Source organism: Oncorhynchus gorbuscha, linkage group LG02 (assembly GCF_021184085.1).
Source record: "Oncorhynchus gorbuscha isolate QuinsamMale2020 ecotype Even-year linkage group LG02, OgorEven_v1.0, whole genome shotgun sequence".
Lineage (NCBI taxonomy): Eukaryota > Metazoa > Chordata > Actinopteri > Salmoniformes > Salmonidae > Oncorhynchus > Oncorhynchus gorbuscha.
This window is the reverse complement of record NC_060174.1, coordinates 25,568,034-25,590,252: the sequence shown is the minus strand read 5'-3', so window position 1 is coordinate 25,590,252 and position 22,219 is coordinate 25,568,034. Positions and strand designations below refer to the sequence as shown.

The 22,219-nt window shown below is 43.6% G+C and overlaps 1 protein-coding gene and 1 long non-coding RNA gene across 3 annotated transcripts; both read left to right on the top strand.

The window, feature by feature from the left end:
* Positions 1–1,859: 1,859 nt before the first annotated feature.
* LOC123992090 lies at positions 1,860–9,207 on the top strand. Its single transcript, XR_006831186.1, has 3 exons — positions 1,860–1,999; positions 4,753–4,949; positions 8,740–9,207. It is a non-coding gene; the product is annotated as an uncharacterized LOC123992090 (long non-coding RNA).
* A 9,440-nt stretch (positions 9,208–18,647) lies between these two features.
* Positions 18,648–21,317, top strand: LOC123999692 (olfactomedin-4-like). 2 transcript variants are annotated; one of them, XM_046305686.1, is made up of 5 exons: positions 18,648–18,809; positions 19,022–19,141; positions 19,595–19,813; positions 20,047–20,200; positions 20,326–21,317. In XM_046305686.1, the coding sequence occupies exons 1-5, from the start codon at positions 18,750–18,752 to the stop codon at positions 21,156–21,158; spliced, it is 1,386 nt and encodes a 461-aa protein (XP_046161642.1). In that variant the 5' UTR covers positions 18,648–18,749; the 3' UTR covers positions 21,159–21,317. The 2 variants fall into 2 exon arrangements, with proteins under 2 accessions (XP_046161642.1, XP_046161648.1); XM_046305692.1 differs by having other exon boundaries at positions 18,733–18,870.
* The last annotated feature ends 902 nt before the right edge of the window (positions 21,318–22,219 follow it).

The following is a 22,219-nucleotide window of genomic DNA, read 5'->3' as shown; positions in this document are numbered from 1 at the left end:
AAGAACCTAATAAGACCAGCAGAGGGAAACTAATAGAAGGGAAGCACAGAGACAAGACATGATAACCAATGACAAAACATGACATAATTCTGCTCTGCATGCATTATTTGGTGTTTTATGTTGTACACTGAGGATATCTTTGCAGAATTCTGCATGCAGAGTCTCAATTTGGTGTTTGTCCCATTTTGTGAATTCTTGGTTGGCGTGCGGACCCCAGACCTCACAACCATAAATGGCAATGGGTTCTATAACCGATTAAAGTATTTTTAGCCAGATCGTAATTGGTATGTTGAATTATATGTTGCTTTTGATGGCATAGAATTCCCTTCATGCCTTGTCTCTCAGATCGTTCACAGCTTTGTGGAAGTTACCTGTGGCGCTGTTTAGACAAATCTGCCCGATTCCAGCCTTGCTGAAGCACCCCCAGATAATCTCCGATCCTCCACCAAATTTCACATTGGGTGCGAGACCTGGATAGACCTACAAGCCACAGTGTCTCACACCCACTGTGAAATTTGTTGGAGGATCTGTGATGATCTGGGGGTGCTTCAGCAAGGCTGGAATCGGGCAGATTTGTCTTTGTGAAGGATGCATGAATCAAGCCACGTACAAGGTTGTCCTGGAAGAAAACTGGTTTCCTTCTGCTCTGACAATGTTCCCCAACTCTGAGGATTGGTTTTTCCAGCAGGACAATGCTCCATGCCACACAGCCAGGTCAATCAAGGTGTGGATGGAGGACCACCAGATCAAGACCCTGACATGGCCAGCCCACTCTCCAGATCTGAAACCCATTGAAAACCTCTGGAATGTGATCAAGAGGAAGATGAATGGTCACACGCCATCAAACATAGACAAGCTGCTTGAATTTTTGCGCCAGGGCATAAAGTCACCCAACATCAATGTGAAAAACTGGTGGATAGGATACCAAGACGCATGAAAGCTGAGATTGAAAATCAGGGTTATTCCACCAAATATTGATTTCTGAACTCTTCCTAAGTTAAAACATTATTATTGTGTTGTTTAAAAATGAATATGAACTTATTTTCTTTGCATTATTCGAGGTCTGACAACACTGCAACTTTTTCGTTATTTTGACCAGTTATCATTTTCTGCAAATAAATGCTTTAAATGACAATTTCTTTATTTGAAATTTTGGAGAAATGTTGTGAGTAGTTTATAGAATAAAACGAAAATGTTAATTTTACCCAAACACATACTATAAATAGTAAAACCAGAGAAATTTTGCAGTCTCTTAATTTTTTTCCAGAGCTGTATATGTTGAAGAGGGTGGGGCTTAAGCTGCATCCCTGTCTCACCCCACGGCCATGTGGAAAGAAATGTGTGTGTTTTTTGTCATTTTTAACCGCAGACTTGTTGTTTGTGTACATGTATTTTATAATGTCGTATGTTTTTCCCCCAACACCACTTTCCATCAATTTGTATAGCAGACCCTCATGCCAAATTGAGTCGAAGGCTTTTTTGAAATCAACAAAGCTTAAGAAGATTTTGAATTTGTTTTGGTTAGTTTGTTTGTCAATTAGGGTGTGTAGGGTGAATATGTGGTCTGTTGTCACGCCCGGGCCTTAGTTATCTTTGTTTCCTTTATTATTTTGGTTAGGTCAGGGTGTGACATGGGGGATTTATATGTTTGTCTGGTCTAGGGGTTTTGTATGTTTATGGGGTGTTTCTAGTCTAGGTGTTTATGTAAGTCTATGGTTGCCTAGATTGGTTCTCAATTAGAGGCAGGGGTTTATCGTTGTCTCTGATTGGGAACCATATTTAGGCAGCCATGTTCTTTGGGTATTTTGTGGGTGGTTGTCTTCTGTCTTTGTGTCTATGCACCAGATAGGACTCTTTCGGTTTTTCACATTTGTTGTTTTGGTATTTTGTAGTGTTCACGTTTATTGTCTTTATTAAACATGTTGAACACTAACCACGCTGCATTTTGGTCCTCTCCTTCAACGGAAGAAAACCGTTACATCTGTGAATTGATAATTTGGTAAAAATCCAATTTGACATTTGCTCAGTACATTGTTTTCACTGAGGAAATATACAAGTCTGCTGTTAATAATAATACAGAGGATTTTCACAAGGTTGCTGTTGACGCATATCCCACGTTAGTTATTGCGGTCAAATTTACCACTTTTGTGGATTGGGGTGATCAGTCCTTGGTTCCAAATATTGGGGAAGATGCCAGAGCTAAGGATGCTGTTAAAGAGTTTAAGTATAGCCAATTGTAATTTGTTGTTTGTATGTTTTATAATTTCATTGAGGATACCATCACCACAGGCCTTTTTTGCGTTGGTGGGATTTTATTTAGTCCTGTACTTCATTCAAGGTAATTGGAAAATCCAGTGCGTTCTGGTAATCTTTAATAGGTGATTCTAAGATTTGCATTTGATCATATATGTTTTGCTGTTCTTTGTTATAGAGCCAAAAAGATTGGAGAAGTGGTTTACACACAGATCTCCATTTTGGATAGATAACTCTGTTGTTTGTTTAGTGTTTTCCAATTTTCCCCAAAGTGGTTAGTCTATCGATTCGTCAATTACATTGAGCTGATTTCTTACGTGCTGTTCCTTCTTTTTCCATAGTGTATTTCTGTATTATTTTTGTGATTCACCATAGTGAAGGCGTAGACTCCGGTTTTCTGGGTCTCTATGTTTATGGTTGGACAGGTTTCTCAATTTCTTTCTTAGGTTTTTTCATTCTTCATCACACCATTTGTCATTGGTAATTTTCTTTGGTTTTCTGTTTGATTTTTTTCTCTTTGTTAGGGAAGCTGAGAGGTCAAATATACTGTGGAGATTTTCTACTGCCAAGTTTACACCTTCACTATTACAGTGGAACATTTTGTCTAGGACGTTGTCTAAAAGGGATTGAATTTGTTGTTGCCTAATTGTTTTTTGGTACCATCCTTCCATCTATAGAGTTTCTTAATATTACTCAGTTCCTTTGGCTTTGATGCCTCATGGTTGAATATTGCTCTGTTCAAGTAGGCTGTGATTTTGCTGTGATCTGATAGGGGTGTCAGTGGGCTGACTGTGAATGCTCTGGGTGATCGGGTTGAGGTCAGTGATAAAGTAGTCAACAGTACTACTGCCAAGAGATGAGTTATAGGTGTACCTACCATAGGAGTCCCCTCGAAGCCTACCATTGACTATGTACATACCCAGCGTGCGACATTTGCTGGAGTTGTGACCTTTTTTTGTTGGTTATGTTGTCATAGTTGTGCCTAGGGGGGCAAATGGGGGAGGGAATGCTGTCACTTCCAGGCAGGTGTTTGTCCCCCTGTGTGCTGAGGGTGTCAGGTTCTTGTCTGATTCTGGCATTTATGTCACCACAGACTAGTACATGTCCCTGGGCCTGGAAATGATTGATTTTCCCCTCCAGGATGGAGAAGCTGTCTTCATTAAAATATGGGGATTCTAGTTGTGGGATACATTTTTCTTGTTGAAATCATTTGCTAGCCAGATGTCAAATGTTCCTGTTTTGATTAATTTAATAGAGTGAGTTTTGTCTGCTTTATACCAAATTAGCATACACCCTGAGTCCCTTCCCTGTTTCACACCTGGTAGTTTGGTGGATGGGACTACCAGCTCTCGGTAACCTAGAGGGCAACCAGTGGGTCCGTCTCCTCTATACCATGTTTCTTGTAGGATGACGATGTCTGTATTTCCAATTTTTTTGGTGACGCCCAGGTTCCTGCTCTTCAGGCCAAAGGCAGATGACCTCAGGCCTTGGATATTCCAGGATAAGATAATGATAGCTTTGTGTTCCATAAAGTGTCCAATGTTGCTAGTCGTGTGGTTTGGCCTCAGGCCAGTAAGTGTGAGCAGAGCCTGCTGAGCATCTGGTACATGAAATTGCAGGTCTGGGAGAGACACGCTCTTGCCGGTCTGGGTGGGGTGTCTATTGAGCTGTTGCTGCTGTGTGAAGTGTTGGGGCTGCGTTTGAGAGCGATGTCCTTTAGAGTCCAGGTGAAAGTGGGCACTGCTGCCTTGTATATGTGGTCCTGGTCATAAAGGCTGTTCAAGTCCAGGGTGGAGTGGTGGGTCAGGTAAACATTTGGTTTTGAGGCATAGTCACGGGAAATAGTTGCGTTTACCTGCTCTATGGTAGCAGGGTGGATGTCTTTTTGTGGTACCATGGTGGAGATAACCTTGTGCGTTGGAGGAAGTAGAATACATTTTTTCTATCACTGTGCTCTCAGATCGTTTGTGCCTATGTGTATTATTATGTGGCTGGGTGACCCTAGTTGGTCCTCAGACAGAAGGTCTAGGGTGCACTGAGTGTTTGGACACCAGAGTTTAGAAACTGTGTTTGGGAAAAAGTGGTTTTCTTGTATATATTTCCCATTTGGGTCAATAAGGAGTATAATCTGTGTGTCTCTCTCTCCTCCTGCTCCTGTCTCTCTTGACACTGCTCCTCTCTCTCTTTACACTGCTCCTCTCTCTCTTTCCACTGCTCCTCTCTCTCTTTACACTGCTCGTACACTCTTTCCACTGCTCATCTCTCTCTTTACACTGCTCGTACACTCTTTCCACTGCTCCTCTCTCTCTTTACACTGCTCGTACACTCTTTCCACTGCTCCTCTCTCTCTTTACACTGCTCGTACACTCTTTCCACTGCTCCTCTCTCTCTTTACACTGCTCGTACACTCTTTCCACTGCTCCTCTCTCTCTTTCCTCCTGCTCTCTCTCTCTCTCTCTCTCCCTGTTCCTCTCTCTCCCCGTGCTTGTCTCTCTCCAGATGTTTTAGGAGAGTACAGAAGCAGAACACCGCCCAGTTTTCGAGGGGAACCTGTGAGCTCCCCTGTCCCTGCAGTGGTAAATGAGCATAGAGAATCAGAGGGGCGATACCTCCAAGTGTTCAGTGAATCAGAAGACAGTTCAGACAGCTCGGATGACCATGGAGAAGGCAAGGAGGGCACAGAGCACAGAGCCCAGGTACAATACTACAGTAGCTCTTGCATCACATTGCACTGCTACTGACCCACTGTTACATTGGCTTATATTACCATAGTACTGCTGAATTCTCAAAGCTCTTCTTGGTATTGGCAGATGTACTGCTCTTTCAAGGATGCTGATCCATGAGTTCACACTAATACACAATGGATCCATATAGCACTGACTTAGAATGCCAACGTCAGTCTCACTAATCCAGCATTTCCCAAACCACACAGCTGATTGAAATGATCAAAGCTTGATGATTAGTTGATTATTTGAATCAACTGTGTAATGCTAGGGCAAAAATCAAAACGTGCCCCACTTGGAGTCACAAGGACCGAGTTTGGGAAACGCTGCACTAAGCCATTAACATTTCAAGCATTTAAAACAAACAAATGAATGAATTAACAAAAGCGTAAATAAACAAATGAATGAAGTAAAGGATTTACTCAAAATGCAGTCATTTACAAATGCATTTCTGCCGTGAGTACCATGACAATTATATTTATTGGTCTCAATACAGGGTTGAAGTGACCACCAAGTCTATTAATAAGTCATGCTCTGTGGCATCCATTTCCAAACAACTCAATTAGTTCACCAGTCTCACAGGTAGATGAATACTGTATAAAGGTGGATCCTCAGGGGAACCATAAAGCTAAGAGAATGGGATGGTGCATAGATGGGATGGGCTGAAAGACACTTACAAAGAGAAAGGGGCCCTGCTCTGGAATAGCAGAGCATGGCAGACATACCCTTTTTGTTTAAAGATAGTCATTTAAATGTGTTTAGATGTTACCCACTGAGCACAAACTGGTTGAATTAACATTGTTTCCATGTCAATGAAACAAAAAATCTATATTATATGGTTGAATCAACGTGGAAAACTGGTTGGATTTGGAAAAAGTCATCAACCTAAAGGAATTTCTGGAATTTGTAGAATTTTTTGGGTTGATTTCACTTCGAATTCACATTATTTGACAACTCAATCAAATGTAAATCAAAGTTAGACATTGAACTGATGTCTGTGCCCGGTGGGTAGCATCGTACTGTTAGAGTATATTACGTAAATTGTAGAATGGTCTCAGTGTGTTCTTAGGACTGTGAGTTGTCAGCTTGCTGTGTCAATATGCTGTGCATGTGTGTGTCCCTGTGCGCACATACACTACCATTCAAAAGTTTGGGGTCACTTAGAAATGTCCTTGTTTATGAAAGAAAAGCATTTTTGTGTCCAATAAAATAACATAAAATTGAGCCAAAATACAGTGTCGACATTGTTAATGTTGTAAATTACTATTGTGTGTAGCTGGAAACGGCTGATAAAAAAAAATTGTTTTAATGGAATATCTTAATAGGCGTACAGAGGCCCATTATCAGCAAACATCGCTCCTGTGTTCCAATGGCACGTTGTGTTAGCTAATACAAGTTTATAATTTTAAAAGGCTACTTGATCATTAGAAAACCCCTTTGCAATTATGTTAGCACAGCTGAAAACTGTGCCCTGATTAAAGAAGCAATACAACTGGCCTTCTTTAGACTAGTTGAGTATCTGGAGCATTAGCATTTGTGGGTTCGATTACAGCCTCAAAATAGCCGGAACAAAGAACTTCTGAAACTCGTCAGTCTATTCATGTTCTGGGAAATGAAGGCTAATCCATGCAAGAAATTGCCAAGAAACTGAAGATCTCATACAACGCTGTGTACTACTCCCTTCCCAGAACAGCGCAAACGGTCTCTACAAGAATAGAAAGAGGAGTTGGAGGCCCCGGTGCACAACTCAGGAAGAGGACAAGTACATTAGTGTCTGGTTTGAGAAACAGATGCCTCACAAGTCCTCAACCGGCAGCTTCATTAAATAGTACCCGCATAACACCAGTCTCAACGTCAACAGTGATGAGGTGACTCCGGGATGCTGGCCTTCTAGGCAGAGTTGCTCTGTCCAGTGTCTGTGTTCTTTTGCCCATCTTAATCTTTTCTTTTTATTGACCAGTCTGATATATGTCTTTTTCTTTGTAACTGTGCCTAAGAAAGAAAGTGTTTTGATTCTGGCCATTTTGAGCCTGTAATCAAACCCACAAATGCTGATGCTCCAGATACTCAACTAGTCTAAAGAAGGCCAGTTTTATTGCCTCTTTAATCAGGGACAAAAGTTTTCAACTGTGCTAACATAATTCCAAATGGGTTTCGTAATGATCAATTAGCCTTTTAAAATAATAAACTTGGATTCGCGAACAAAACGTGCCATTGGAACACATGAGTGATGGTTGCTGATAATGGGCCTCTGTACGCCTATGTAGATATTCCATAAAAAATCAGCCGTTTCCAGCTACAATAGTCATTTACAACATTAACATTGTCTACATTGTATTTCGGATCAATTTTATATTATTTTAATGGACAAAAAATTGTGATTTTCTTTCAAAAACAAGGACATTTCTAAGTGACTCCAAACTTTTGAACGGTAGTGTATGTATGTGTGTGTGTGTGTGTGTGTGTGTGAGAGAGAGTGCGCATGTGTGAGTGTGTTGGTAGCTGTAAGGTTGTGTCACTGCCTTTTGATGTGATTTATAATTGACATGAATGACAAATTAGGGCAAAGTAAACCCAAGGCTAGACCTGGCTAACAAGAGCTACTCTATTAACAATAATGAGATTACGGGGCTGTGAGGACACTGCTGTCAGCCAAGTGCTGTCACTTGTCTGCCTAGAATTTAGCCCACCCCTGCAGTAGAGCAGACCAGACCCTACTACCAAAGACAATACAGTATGAAGATAGGCTAAAACTGCTTCTCCAATAGAAATCCCCGATCACACTTGTAGGCAATGTCATGGCGACGTTGGCTAGCTAAGCTCATTCATAGAAACACGTCATCGGGTCTAATGGTCATCTCGCAACAAACTGAGCATTTGCAGGCTGTCAAATCAAAGGAATTCCTTCAATGTAAAGTTGTTTTTGATGAAAATTAAAATGTGTCAGTTTGTCACTTTCACGAGGTTGGAGTAATAACATGTTCAACTACTTAAGACATTGGCTCAGATCTAGGTTGTGCCTTTAGATTTCAAGAAAATGAACAACTAATGAATTCTCTCATTGACTGCTCAAACTCCGAACCCCGGCTTGGTCTGTTTGGTCTGTTTTGGAAGCTTTCCCAGAAGTCTTGCGATGTTGCACCTCTGGGTTTAGAAACTCTGTGCCACTACCATCAGCACTGATGATTTGGAGATGACATTTCCTGGAAGGGAGAGCCCATATAAAAACACCCACTTCCCAGTTCTTGCCTGCAGTATGGCATTATCATAGGCAGAAACAAACCCACACCGATCATTATGAAGTTACTCAATTTCTGAGCACTGAAATACCATTGAGTTTAAGGTGATGTCCCAGAGTGCTGAAGTACTACTGCTCAGAGCTCTCAGAGCATGAAAGCATTATAGTATAGAACCCTGACATTCAATGCAGTGTGTGTAGACACTATTTTGCTGATTAATTATCAGTCCGCAGACATGTCAGAGACATTGCTTCACATCAGGTTGTGTTTTGTAGTGAAAAACCTTATATTTTTGTTTACTATCTTGTGTGCCTTGGTGTGTCTCATTAGCGTGTATAATAGTCTGTATTTCATAGTGTCCGTTGTCTTCATTGTGTCAGTTCTCTTAGGCCTAGCTTCTAAAGAGTGTCTTATAAGCATCTTATTACCTAGCTATACCTTTATTCCTCTTGTGGTAGAAGGATGATTTGGCAGAGTCAGTCCATCTCTGTGAGTCTAAACTGTTCAGTGTTCCATCCCTGCAGGTCTGCGTCTGCGTGGGAGACCTTCTGTACGGGGCTGGAGGAGTTCCTGGCCAGGGCACGGAGAGGAGGGCACAGAGAGAGGCTCCAGGAGACGAACAGCAGATCTTGCCCACAGCCGTGGGAGCTGAGTCACTCATTGTAGGGGCTGCAGCGTACAAATGAAAGACATTGTGAGAAGCAGTATGAAATGAAGGCAGCTGCAATATATCAGATACAAAGGGACATACAGTACTGTGTTAAAATGAAAATGATTACAGTCAAAATGTAATGGGGGAAAATGATCAAGTATGAAGGTTTTTGGACAGGTTACACCTGGTTTTGTCAAAGAAACATGATTTCCTTGTGTGTCTTCATCTATATTTCTCTCCCCAAATGTGTTTTCTGTTATTTCTCATTTTTCAGTATTATGTCAACATCGTAGCAATTCCAAAGAACCTGTCTGTTTTTACATGTAAAAAAATGCATTTACATCAGGGTACTTACTATATAAACCATTTTTTAAACATTCTATTTGAACCCACATTTTTATGACTCAGGCAGGACATAATAAACTGAATGTTTTAGCCTCAAGGCCATACGGGAAATGACCTTAAACACAATTGCCCAGTTAGGATAGAAAACAGACTGGGTACAGTGTCTAGCAAGCAGGCATTCACATTTCTATCCATCCTCTACTCTTGGACTGAGTGGATTCCCTCCAGGTTTTTAAAATAGTTTTTTTATTTATATCTTCAAAATGAAAGAGGCCTTGTTATTATAAGTTCCCTTCTGTAAATCAGGTCTGGGTCCCACCCTTTGTGGCCTGCATCCCTCCCACACCCTCTCTCAGCTCGCCTGTGTCTATTTCCAGAGGATGTCTGAACTGAATGCTGCGCTGTGAGGGAGGTAGTGTGTAATTACCTCCCAATGAGAGAGCAGCAGCAGCAGTGGAATACTGCTTCCCTTTCCACTGCTGCCCCCACCCTCCCATCTTATCTCCGTGCCAATGGCTTCAACATGGCAGCCAGGCTCACCCCACCTCCCCCCTCTGCCATTCTGATCCCAGCCTCCACACGTTCACAGTTTGTCCAGTAAAGTGAATGCTGAGGACAGAGAGAAAAAGAGAGTTTGCAGCTTAGGAGTGGTTCAGCTCTGCTGCTTTAGCTCCTCACCAGTCCATTGCGTGTGCTCCTAAAATAGAAACAGGAATATTAATCCAATGTGGAAGTATTAAGCTTTTAACCTGGTATTACCCCAGCGGTCACTTGGACATAACAATCAGTATTAACCGAGACATAATGGCCATAAAGAGAGTGATCAACTCAGGCATAGATGCTAGCTAGCTAATGACCATTACTGGTGGGGGTCATCACTAATGCACACGATACAGAGAATAAGAGCATTACTGGTAATGGGGATGATAGTAGTGGTCATCATGTGCATTACCGCTATAGTAATGGCTATTGGCAGAAATAAGGACATGAGTCAGGAAGACAACATTGAGTGAAAGCAACAAATAACACTAACTGAAAAACAAAAAAACGACTGACCTCCTTTACCTTTCAGCTCAACAGGAGAGAAGGTGCTACAGTTATCTCTAATGGTTACCAGGAAGCACTATCGGAACTGTGGAGTGGGTCGCCACATCATAGAGGTAGGGTGGGGCTGGGGCATGTGTTTCTCAGCTCAGTGGGACATATCATTTCCCAGTAGCTATGTAAAACCCTGCTTTAGTGAGAACCTGAAATTAGAATATATTATCTCTGTAATGTTGGGCTATGGTTTGAAAAATAGGAAGGAGCAAGATGAAAGAAAAGTATGCAAATCCAGTTAAAAATAATATTACTAACTAAAAGTGATACATAATGAAAGGTCAGTTTACTGTAACCATAGATAGTGAACTATACATAATGTACATTTTCTTGAACTATGGACCAGCAGTCTGTTATTATGTCAGGAGCTAGGGTGTGTCAGCCAAATCAGGGCAGCGCACTGGCTGCTGCCACAGTCCCTCAGCATCTCTGATCTGCTCTGTCTCTGTGTGTGGTTAGAGCTCCCCTGCTGGCCATGAGAGGGCTTACAGCTTTTCACACAGAAATATTTCACATGGTTGTAAATGTCGATCCCAGTTCTACCATCAACATCTGTTTGTGATGATGGTGCAGTATTTCAAAAGCTTACTTTTGTTCTCTGTGTCCCTCTGTGGTGGTTAGCTACTGAAGACCCAGTCTGTGTGTGGGGCCTACGATGCGTTCCTAGGCTCACGTTGACACAGACGCGGTGGACTTCTTCTCATGCTGTGGACTCACTGATGATGCCCTGCTCAATGACAAGTTCCGGTACTGAAACACATCACCACCACCAGTCCATGGTGTTGCAGGTGTTGTTTACATCCACCTCTTTCTGTCTTTCATCAGAGAAGTGAGGGATGAATGGACCAACACCACGCTAATGAGAAACCTACCTCCCTCCACCACCAGTGAGTTACCTACCTCCCTCCACCACCAGTGAGTTACCTACCTCCCTCCACCACCAGTGAGTTACCTACCTCCCTCCACCACCGGTGAGTTACCTACCTCCCTCCACCACCAGTGAGTTACCTACCTCCCTCCACCACCAGTGAGTTACCTACCTCCCTCCACCACCAGTGAGTTACCTACCTCCCTCCACCACCAGTGAGTTACCTACCTCCCTCCACCACCTACCTGAGTTACCTACCTCCCTCCACCACCAGTGAGTTACCTACCTCCCTCCACCACCGGTGAGTTACCTACCTCCCTCCACCACCAGTGAGTTACCTACCTCCCTCCACCACCAGTGAGTTACCTACCTCCCTCCACCACCAGTGAGTTACCTACCTCCCTCCACCACCAGTGAGTTACCTACCTCCCTCCACCACCAGTGAGTTACCTACCTCCCTCCACCACCAGTGAGTTACCCTCCCTCCACCACCGTTACCTACCTCCCTCCACCACCGTTACCTACCTCCCTCCACCACCAGTGAGTTACCTACCTCCCTCCACCACCAGTGAGTTACCTACCTCCCTCCACCACCAGTGAGTTACCTACCTCCCTCCACCACCAGTGAGTTACCTACCTCCCTCCACCACCAGTGAGTTACCTACCTCCCTCCACCACCGGTGAGTTACCTACCTCCCTCCACCACCGGTGAGTTACCTACCTCCCTCCACCACCGGTGAGTTACCTACCTCCCTCCACCACCGGTGAGTTACCTACCTCCCTCCACCACCGTCCACCACCACCGGTGAGTTACCTACCTCCCTCCACCACCGGTGAGTTAGCTACCTCCCTCCACCACCGGTGAGCCACCTCACATGAACCACACAGGGAGCTCAGTACAGGCCATATCAATGAAGCAGTAACATGTCCTCTCTCCTCTCGTTCTTCAGAGTCAGAGAGCCGTAACCCAGGGTTTTCCTTGATGCTGCTGGAGCTGGAGGTGGAGATGGCGTGAGTTGAGCACACAGCATGGTGCTCATACAGACCACCCCTGGTTAACATTGTTTATTAGAGCAGAGAGTATATAAAGTAACACATAGATTACACAGAAATGTCTCAGTATTATTACTGCCTTTTTTTTGCCTTGTGCCAGGCCGTACTTTGAGCTTAATTGACCTGCCTCATAAAATAAAAGTAAAATAAAAAATAAAAATGTTTCTCTGAGAGTGTCATCGTACACTGAGAGAGTGTCATCATAACATAAGACCACACATTACGATGTGCCATGCTTGTCAGGGTTGTGCCCTGTCAGATACTAATTGTTGTCTTTATCTCTGTCAGGAGGACCAAGGCCCTGGCAGCCTACCAGCAGCAGGCAGTGTGTGTGACAAGGCTGGTCAGAGAGGTCAAGACCCTTTGAGAAGAGTTAGTTAGTAGTGAGAGTAACCAGCCATAAGAGGATATTTTATGGAATATAAAGCCCTGCTAGATAACTGTACATTCAATACATCTGTGTTAACACATTCAGTTGGAGCTACAGAGGAGGGAAGTGGACACCCTAAACAATGAGTTGAACAAGGAGAGAGAGCGACGGCACAGAGTAGGTCTGTTTCACATTGGTTTCTTGGCCACAGTAGTGCGTGTCTGTCAGTGTCAGGCCCTTACTTACGGTAGTTGTGATCAGACTTATCCACAATGCTGTATAGAGTTATAAGGTATTCATTCATGTGTTCTGTTTATGTGTATAGAACAGCAGTTGTTGGAGTATAAACTAAGGAAGACACGACAGCTCCTAGAGAGGCAGGTGATTTGCGACTCAGGTCAGTGTTTATAGCTTTGAATACATGTTCTAATGTGTGTTCTTTTGTTCCCTGTTATTAGTTCCTCCAGCGCCCTCTGCTGACCATACTAGGTTACTGATATCGGTTACTGAGAAGCAGTTTTTATACATTACTGTATAACTATGTTTGAATGTGACATTAAACAGTATTACTTTGCTATAAGGGTGTTCTGTTTTTAGATGATTCTGACCAGAATGACCCAGAATCTCCCTGTGAACCTATCAGCTCACCTCCCAGTACTTTAGGTCTGTCATTGGATGCAGAGATGTAGGAGATTGAAGCTGTAAATGGAGTCAAGCCTCAGAAGATTCTGGTACAATATTTACAGAACAAAGTTATTGAAATATTACTTTCTATTTTGGACAAAGGGCTCATAACTAGTTTTAAAATGTAAACATTTTTTTTCAGGAAACAAGAGCACTATTATGGATACTTCAAGGCTACATAGGGCGCTTGTGTGTACGTATGTGTGTGTGCCTGTGTGTAATTTAACCATATTTAATTCAGACTATTGTGCTGCACTGTATGTCTACCTCAGTAGCTTTGAGGAAATAAAAGTGAATGCCTGACTGAATTAAATAATTAGAGCCCAATTCAGTGTGTTTATCATGTTTATAGCACTTCAAGACATTTCAAATCTAATTCTAGCCAACCCTTATTTAACATCGTTGTGATTTAATTTCTTTATGAAGAAGTCAACATTATAAAGATAAGCAGAAAAACAGCACACACACTGTTTCTACACTGAGTGTACAGAATATTAGAAACTGTCTAGCTGGCTCAGCACCATGGCCACAGTAGTGCTGTAGATAACCCAGTCTCATGTAGTAGCAGTAGAGGAACTGGTTGTTGTAGCCGACGTCGGGTATCTTCACACGACTTGTGACCTTGGTCTGTAGGTCATAGTGGGCCAGCTCAGCGGAGTCACAGCAGTTATAGAACACTGCCTCACCATACCACGGTGCCGAAGCCCTGGATGGAATTAGCAAGGCTGGGGGACCGTGCCACGGACACATCCTCATGGTTCTTGGTTGTCATAGGGGCTGTAACGGCGAACGATGTTCCCCAGTCTGTGGCCGTTCACAAGGGGCTGAATATAGTAGAAGTCCTCACTGCCCTCCTGGCCTAAGATATCTGAGCTGTCTCTCAAAAACACACATTGACACTCATTTATGAACTGATCTGGGATTGTCCTACAGGACTCCATGCCATTCTTCAGATAGCTGCACTTTTCTTTCAGCATCTTCATGTTAAAGGTGTTTGACAAATGCATCCTACAGTATCTATCTCCTTACACACCGCATCGATCTGGGAGACACACAGTGAACAGACATTATTAGCACATGACACATTAGAGTACCCAGAGAAGGGCCTTTGCAAGCTCTCATTTCTTACCCATCTGAGATGCATTGATAACCGCTTCGGGCTAGATTGTATTACATGTTGTAATAAATCTATATCATTTTAGGTTGAGAGGCAGGGTTGGTGTTGATATAATGTGTTAGATTGGGGCAAGATCTTTAAAAAATGTATACTTAAAAGACTGGAAATCAACCAATCCTCCGTTGTTAATGCAATGGAAAGGTCAAATGCTTTATTATGTAAAAATGTGAAGTGTGTGGGCGACGGAGAGAAAAACAAAATGGTGCAGTTTGAGGCTTTGTGGCGGAAAGTGAGGCGGGAGCTGGAGACAGGGGTGTGGTCTAGTGGGTCTGGGCAGGTGTGATGTAGTTGATGTTTGTATGATGTGAATGTTTTGTATTGTTTATAAAAGGTCAAATAAAATCGTACAAAAAAAGATTGTCCAAGATGACGTGTAATAAAGTGAACTATACTGTATGTACCTCTTTGGCCCATGTTTGAGTCTGATCACTTGGCTTGTCTTGGTGTATGAAGCCTCCAGCTCCCTCAGTTCCTTAGCTAGCTGACGCAGGTGCAGGGAGGTGTACAGACCCTGGTCGTTCAGGTACTGGTACGGCTACTGGCTAGCAGTCATGTTCTCAATAGTGGCCTGGATCAGAGGAAGCCTCTTGTTGGAAAGCATCACCTAACAATCAGTTGAGAAATAAAAATATCAATCAACTTAAAATGCACACTGATTACCGCAAAACATCGTTTTGATTTTGATATTATGTCCATGGTTATGTTGTTTATGGAACAGGAAACCATGTCAGAACATAATCATAGCCCACTGTAAAACACCTAGCCCACTGTGACACACCTAACCCACCGTTACACGCCTTACCAGTGCCTGATGTTTTTGCAGGAAGTCTCCGCAGTCCTGCACCAGATGCATAACCCCATCGAACTTCAGGCCAGGGAACGCCTAGACCTGGGGTCTCCAACCTTTTCTAGACACTTAAAAAAAAAAGAAATACACATTTTTTAAATATCTTTCAAATATGCACAACTCTTCCCCGGGTCCTTGGTGCACAAGATATGTGTTTTCTATTAAATTATCATTTGTATTTTCTGGAATTCTGTTTTCTGTGTCAATTTTGCTGTCCTATTTTATTTGTTTTAATTAAATTTTTAATAGATAAACGATGTAAATGGGTGTTCTGAGTCCATGTCAATGCTTAAATCACACCAGAATACCAATTTTGAGGTAAGAAATAATGCTTTAGATTTGTTTGTGTATTTCCCCTTAAGTTGAACATTTAGAAAGAGAGGAATTGGTCTAGCAATGTTCCTGTTAGGCCTACTGCTGCAGAGTGGGATCATGTCAAAGTGGCTCTGATTGGATAGTATCAATCAATCAAATGTATTTATAAAGCCCTTCTTACATCAGCTGATGTCACAACTTGACAGCCTAAAATCCCAAACAGCAAGCAATGCAGGTGTAGAAGCACGGTGGCTAGGAAAAACTCCCTACAAAGGCCAGAACCTAGGAAGAAACCTAGAGAGGAACCAGGTTATGGTGGTGGCCAGTCCTCTTCTGGCTGTGCCGGGTGGAGATTATAACAGAACATGGAACAAGATGTTCAGATGTTCATAGATGACCAGCAGGGTCAAATAATGATAATCACAGTGGTTGTCGAGGGTGCAACAGGTCAGCACCTCAGGAGTAAATGTCAGTTGGCTTTTCATAGCCGAACATTCAGAGTATCTCTACAGCTCCTTCTGTCTCTACAGAGTTGAAAACAGCAGGTCTGGGCCAAGGTAGAACATCCGGTGAACAGGTCAGGGTTCCATAGACGCAGGCAGAACAGTTAAACTGGAGCAGCAGCACAGCCAGGTGGACTGGGGGCAGCAAGGAGTCATCAGGCCAGGTAGTCCCGAGGCATGGTCCTAGGGCTCAGGTCCTCCGAGAGAGAGAGAGAAAGAAAGAAATAGAGAAAAAGAGAAAGAGAAAAAAGAGAGCGAGAGTTAGAGAGAGCATACTTAAATTCACACAGGACACCGGATAAGACAGGAGAAATACTCCAGATATAACAGACTGTCCCCAACCCCCCCCCCCCCCCGACACATAAACTATTACAACATAAATACTGGAGGCTGAGACAGGAAGGGTCGGGAGATACTGCGGCCCCGTCAAACGATACAGTGCCAAACAGGCAGGTTATAATCCCACCCACTTTACCAAAGCACAGCCCCCACACCACTAGAAGGATATCTTCAACCACCAACTTACCATCCTGAGACAAGGCCGAGTATAGCCCACGAAGATCTCCCCCACAGCATAACCCAAGGGGGGGTTGACTCAACCCACTCAAGTGACACACCCCTCCTAGGGATGGCATGGAAGAGCACCAGTAAGCCAGTGACTCAGCCCCTGTAATAAGGTTAGAGGCAGAGAATCCCAGTGGAGAGAGGAGAACCGGCTAGGCAGAGACAGCAAGGGCGGTTTGTTGCTCAAGTGCCTTTTCGTTCACCTTCACACTCCTGGGCCAGACTACACTCACCCTGCCTCCGGCTGTTTGCTTAGAAATTCTAGGGACGGTAATGATTCCTGTGTCATGTGACCGTAGCGTACCTGTACGTATGTACGGCAGGACCAAATCGTAAAGATAGGTAGGAGCACGCCCATGTAATGCTTAGCAGTAAAACCTTGAAATCAGCCCTAGCCTTAACAGGAAGCCAGAGTAGAGAGGCTTGCACTAGTAGCTGATAGCTTTATGTTTATGACAGTTTGCAATGGGACACATGCAAAAATTGCATGTACTTTCAGAATTGCTTGGGTCCTGTTGGAGAACCTGGGCCTAGACACTGTTCACATGGCATGAATACAAGTCAACCTGTTGGAGGCCAGGGATGTGCTGGTCATCACCATTAGCCTTTGTGTGCACATGCACAGTATGCATAGAAAAGCATGCTATTCTATTTGCATACACCCAAATAAAAACATCTACATCAACAAAAACCACTATCAGTCCTTTAGAAATATGTCATTAATACTTGGCATGTAAGAATAAGAACATTTGAGGTTCTTTAGTAACAACGAACATAAACCTGTGGAAGTTTAAAAAAACGTATTAGATGAGATGGGAAACATAAAACAGTAGAGTGGCAGTGTGAACATAGAGTAGAACTGCAGCATTAGAGTTCCCATGGCACACTGAAATGAAAAGGAACAACATTGTATGTTTAAGCACACACACATTCACAGATGTTAATACTTTTGCTGTGGAAGGCAGTTCCGTCTTTGTGAATTCAGAGGTTATGAAACCATCAAACCAACATATGGACATGTGCTGGGTTGGTGGTGGAATCAGTGACGGGAACAATGTTCCATGTTTTTACCTCTGTGCAATTCACATTTCCCTTACTGCACAACCAGCTTTGCTGAGATCCACATTTCACCAGAATGATGGTATGCAACTGTGCATTGTGGATACCTTTACACACCAGCATATCTACAGGGATTCTGAGCTGGATGCAGAGTTTGAGGAAACATTGTCAAGTAATGCAATCACCCAAGCATTATGTGTCTTGTGTAGTGGGAAAGGTCTTAGCCCCAGATGGTTTCCAGATAAGCTAACCCCACTACTACCTCATATTTTAAAAGTGATACTCATTTAACACTCAAATGGCTCTTATGGCCTCACATCTCTACTGAACCTTGACATAAAGCTAATCACTAAAGTGTATAGCTAGAATCTGTGCAATCTCCAAAGATCAGATGGGATTGATAAAGAACAGGCATTCTTCATTTTATGGAAGGCAAAGTATGTGGACACCCCGTTGCTGACAGGTGCTGACAGGTGCTGACAGGTGCTGACAGGTGCTGACAGGTGCTGACAGGTGCTGACAGGTGCTGACAGGTGCTGACAGGTGCTGACAGGTGCAGACACGAGCACACAGCCATCCAATCTCCACAGACGAACACTGGCAGTAGAACGGCCCGCACTGAAGAGCCCATCATTTAATTGCACAAACCAAGTGTGGCAAACAGTGGAACTGAGAGTAAGTTATGTTAAGCTCTAGAATAATCAGGTTTAGGTTTATCATCTCTCCTGTCGTCTTCTTGAACAGAAGTAGCTGTCATGTCACACAAACATGTTTAGTTTCCGTTCCTGATTTCTTCCTTACCACACACGAGACATACACCAAAAATGAAATTCTCATCATTTTTTCTTCCCTATTTTTCTCCTCTTACCGTTATTCTCCTCAGCAGCACCACCACATGCCTTGTGGCGTATTGCACAAGAGAGAGTCACAGATCCCCTTGCATATTTACATGGTTCTTAGAGCAACTGGTCTCACATCCACACTGTCCTCTGGTCAAACATGAAGTCCTCTCTGGTGTTCACGTTGATGTGCACTGGTCTTGTCTCCATCTTCCCTCAGGTAAGGACACGGTTCTGCTCAGCCCAGAATGTTCACTGGTCTTGTCTCCATCTTCCCTCAGGTAAGGACACGGTTCTGCTCAGCCCGGAATACATGTTTTCTACATGACATGTAGGAACAATAAGCAACAGCAAAATCTTTACAAAAAATACATGTCAATATTGTTCTGCAGATGTGTGCTATAATATTGTTTGCTCTCTCATTTCGCCCAGTCTTCGCCCAGTGACTGTGTGTGTGACCTGAGGAACTCTGAGCACCCCTTCCCTCATGACAAGCTGCAGACTGTAGAGAACAGTGCCTCAAAGTGCACTAAAAACATCACTCCACAGCAGGTAAGAGACATGCTTCGAAAATCCTATTTCTAAATTCCCACTTTCTCTAAAACAATTACTACAAATAGTGAGAAACAGATCTCTGATATTTCACATAATTTAATTGTGAATCAAATAAGAAGAAGCAGATATTTCACCTTTCATTGTGTATAAAAGTAAATCAAGTAATATTGGATGTTCCCTATAAAAGGGTCATTCTGCTGTCCCCAAATGAGAAGCCTTTTTGGTTCCAGGTAAAACCATTTTTGGTTCCAGGTAGAACCATTATGGGTTCCATGCTGTGGAAAGGGTTCTACATGGAACCCCAAACAGTTCTACTTGGAACCAAAAGGGTTCTATCTGGAACTAACAAGGGTTCTTCAAAGGGTTCTCGTGTAGGGACAGCCAAAGAACCCTTTTAGATTCTACACAGTACCTTTTCTTCCAAAGAGTGTATCTCCTGTTCACCTGTAGACTATGGAGGTGGAGGGTCTGTTGCTGGGTCTGAAGAGGCGTCTTCCCCAGCTGGAGGCTGACGTGTCAGTGCTGGAGCAGGAGGACGATGGGGATCTGTATGGGACGGTGTCTCTTCAGGTCATAGAGAATGAACTGTCGGAGATCCAGAACCTCATCGCCAAACTCAACAGTACCACTCACAGCCACCAACGCCTCAACACAGACACTGCTGAACAGGTAAGGAGCCTTACTGGAGATCAAACTCTATTTTACTCAAGAAGTTGCCTAAAATACTTTACCTTAGCAATGGTCATGCCACATCGGATTAAAAATGCATTATAGTTAGATCATATACTGTATGAACATGTATGACTACCATATACAGTATGAGTTCAGAGGTGTTGTAGAGAAGTGTCAATGCTCAGTTGGATTATATGTGTTGAGGAATGATCAGGTGCTCCTCTTCCCAGCTGCAGGAGCTCAAAGAAGAGATGGGGAAGCTGGAGAAATTTGACAACATGCAGGTGGTCAGGGGAAAGGAGGTTAACAAACGTCTGAGGAGGGACTTGGACCAGTGCCAGAACGGCCACCATCCTACTGCCCCACCCCCTGAACCTGCACCTGGTTCGTCTTCTCATGCCTTCTCCCACAGCAACACCTGTATTGAAATCTAAAACCTTCTGCATTTGAATAGTTTTTTTGGATACTCTGGTGTCACTGTCATCATGTTCATTCTGTGTCTCGTGTAGGAAACTGTCCCCTGGGACACCTCCGGAGCGTGACTGGTCCCAACACATATTCAGTCACTGAATATGGTGCCTCATATGCTTATGGCTCCTGGGGTCGCGACCCCAAACCTGCTGCAGGGAAGGAGAGCTGGTTTTGGATAGTGCCTTTGACTTCAAGCAATGTCTTCTCTAACTTTGTGAGACTTTATAGCAGCCTGAGCTCTCTGGTTGTGGGGGTCAGTGTTCCAGGCACTGTGGCGATTCACCCCTCCAACCCCACCACCAACACCATCCAGGGGCCTAACGTTGTAATGTATGGGGACGCCCTCTACTACAACTGCTACAACAAGGACGCTGTCTGCCGCTTCAACATCACAGCAAAAACAGTCACCACCGTGGGCCTGCCCAAAGGTACTGGGTTCAACAGCAAGTTCAACTTCTGCCATCTGGATGCTTGTTATGGTTACACTGACATGGACCTGGCTACTGATGAGTCTGGTGTCTGGGTGATCTACAGCACCCCTGATAACTTTGGTAACCTGGTCCTCGCTGAGGTGATCCCTGACAGTCCTCCCACCCTGGGCCGGACCTGGACCACTTCAGCTCACAAGCGTGCTGTGACCAACACCTTTATGGCGTGCGGTGTGCTCTACGCCACGCGGTACCTGAGTAAGGAAGCAGAGGAGATCTTCTACTCCTTTGATACTGTGAGCGGCCGGGAGCGTTATGACATCGGTATGGAGATCAAGAAGATGTCCACCAACATCCAGTCCCTCAACTACAGCCCCGTTGACCACATGCTGTATGCCTACAGTGATTCAATGGTTGTTTCCTACAAGGTTAATTTTGGGTAAACTTTATACAACTTGACAGTGTGTATTTTGCTGTGTGCAGATCTTTACCACCTCCAGCATCAGTGGAAGCAAGAGTAAAACACATTGTCAATCATTTTTTTTATAAAACCACTGTTGCAAAGAAATGCATTGATTAAACATGTGACTATACTGACAGTTTTTTATTTGTTTTCATTACATGTTCAATACATGGACAGAGACCACTTACAGTACATATACTTCAACTTTACATTTCACATTTTATGACGAAGCAGGTAAGATTCAACCCTACTATCTCTGTGAACAGAAACAATGCTGGGAGACTCCTGTGAAACCAAACAGTCTGAAAACAACTTTTTCCTCAATATAAATCAATCAATAATACTATAGTAATGATAATACACGAGGACCAGTAATACCACAGATAACTCCATTCTATTGTTATATAAAAACAGGAACTCAAGGAACGAGGAACCAAAATGCGGAATGTGTCACAATACAATAGTGTGGGAGTCCTCTTGCAGTTAACCTGCTCTAAAAACAGTGAGTATCTACAGCGCAGGGAAGACGTGGAAGGAGTTGGGCTGTAGGGTGGTCAGGTTAGCAGGTACAAGCCCTAGGGGGTAATGGCGGTGGGTGGGTGGAAGGGGGCACTTTGACTATACTGTACAGCATTTCAAAGGGACAAATTACATTCAGGGCCCCCTAGGCAGTATGTTCGAGACTGAGGAAGGGGGCAGAATCAGGTCGGCACAGAGCTGACAGCAACAGTAGTCTTACAGAGAGAAAATGCATGGCAACAACGTTGAATATCACACTCCGGTGCATGAAAACAGATTGGAGGAGTAGAAAGGAGTGTTTGTTGTTCTGACTAGTCCTAATATCCTCTCACCGAAGCCCAATTTACACGTTTTAGCACCCCTCTATTATCCCCTTTTCAGAACATTTTGTAGACCCTTCGCTCTCACACTCTGCATCTTCACAAATGAAAATGCCTCATTCATCCAGATAGAATCTCTGCTCTTTCCTACAATCTTGGCTGCAGCCCCCCTGGGGTCCCTTGCACATTGGTACACTGTTGC

Excerpts from the sequence above, each read along its gene's own strand:
- LOC123999692 (XM_046305686.1), top strand. The coding sequence starts at position 18,750 with ATGAAGTCCTCTCTGGTGTTCACGTTGATGTGCACTGGTCTTGTCTCC. Across the intron at positions 18,810-19,021 it reads TTGTCTCCATCTTCCCTCAG|TCTTCGCCCAGTGACTGTGT; the intron begins GTAAGGACACGG and ends CATTTCGCCCAG. Across the intron at positions 19,142-19,594 it reads AAAACATCACTCCACAGCAG|ACTATGGAGGTGGAGGGTCT; the intron begins GTAAGAGACATG and ends GTTCACCTGTAG.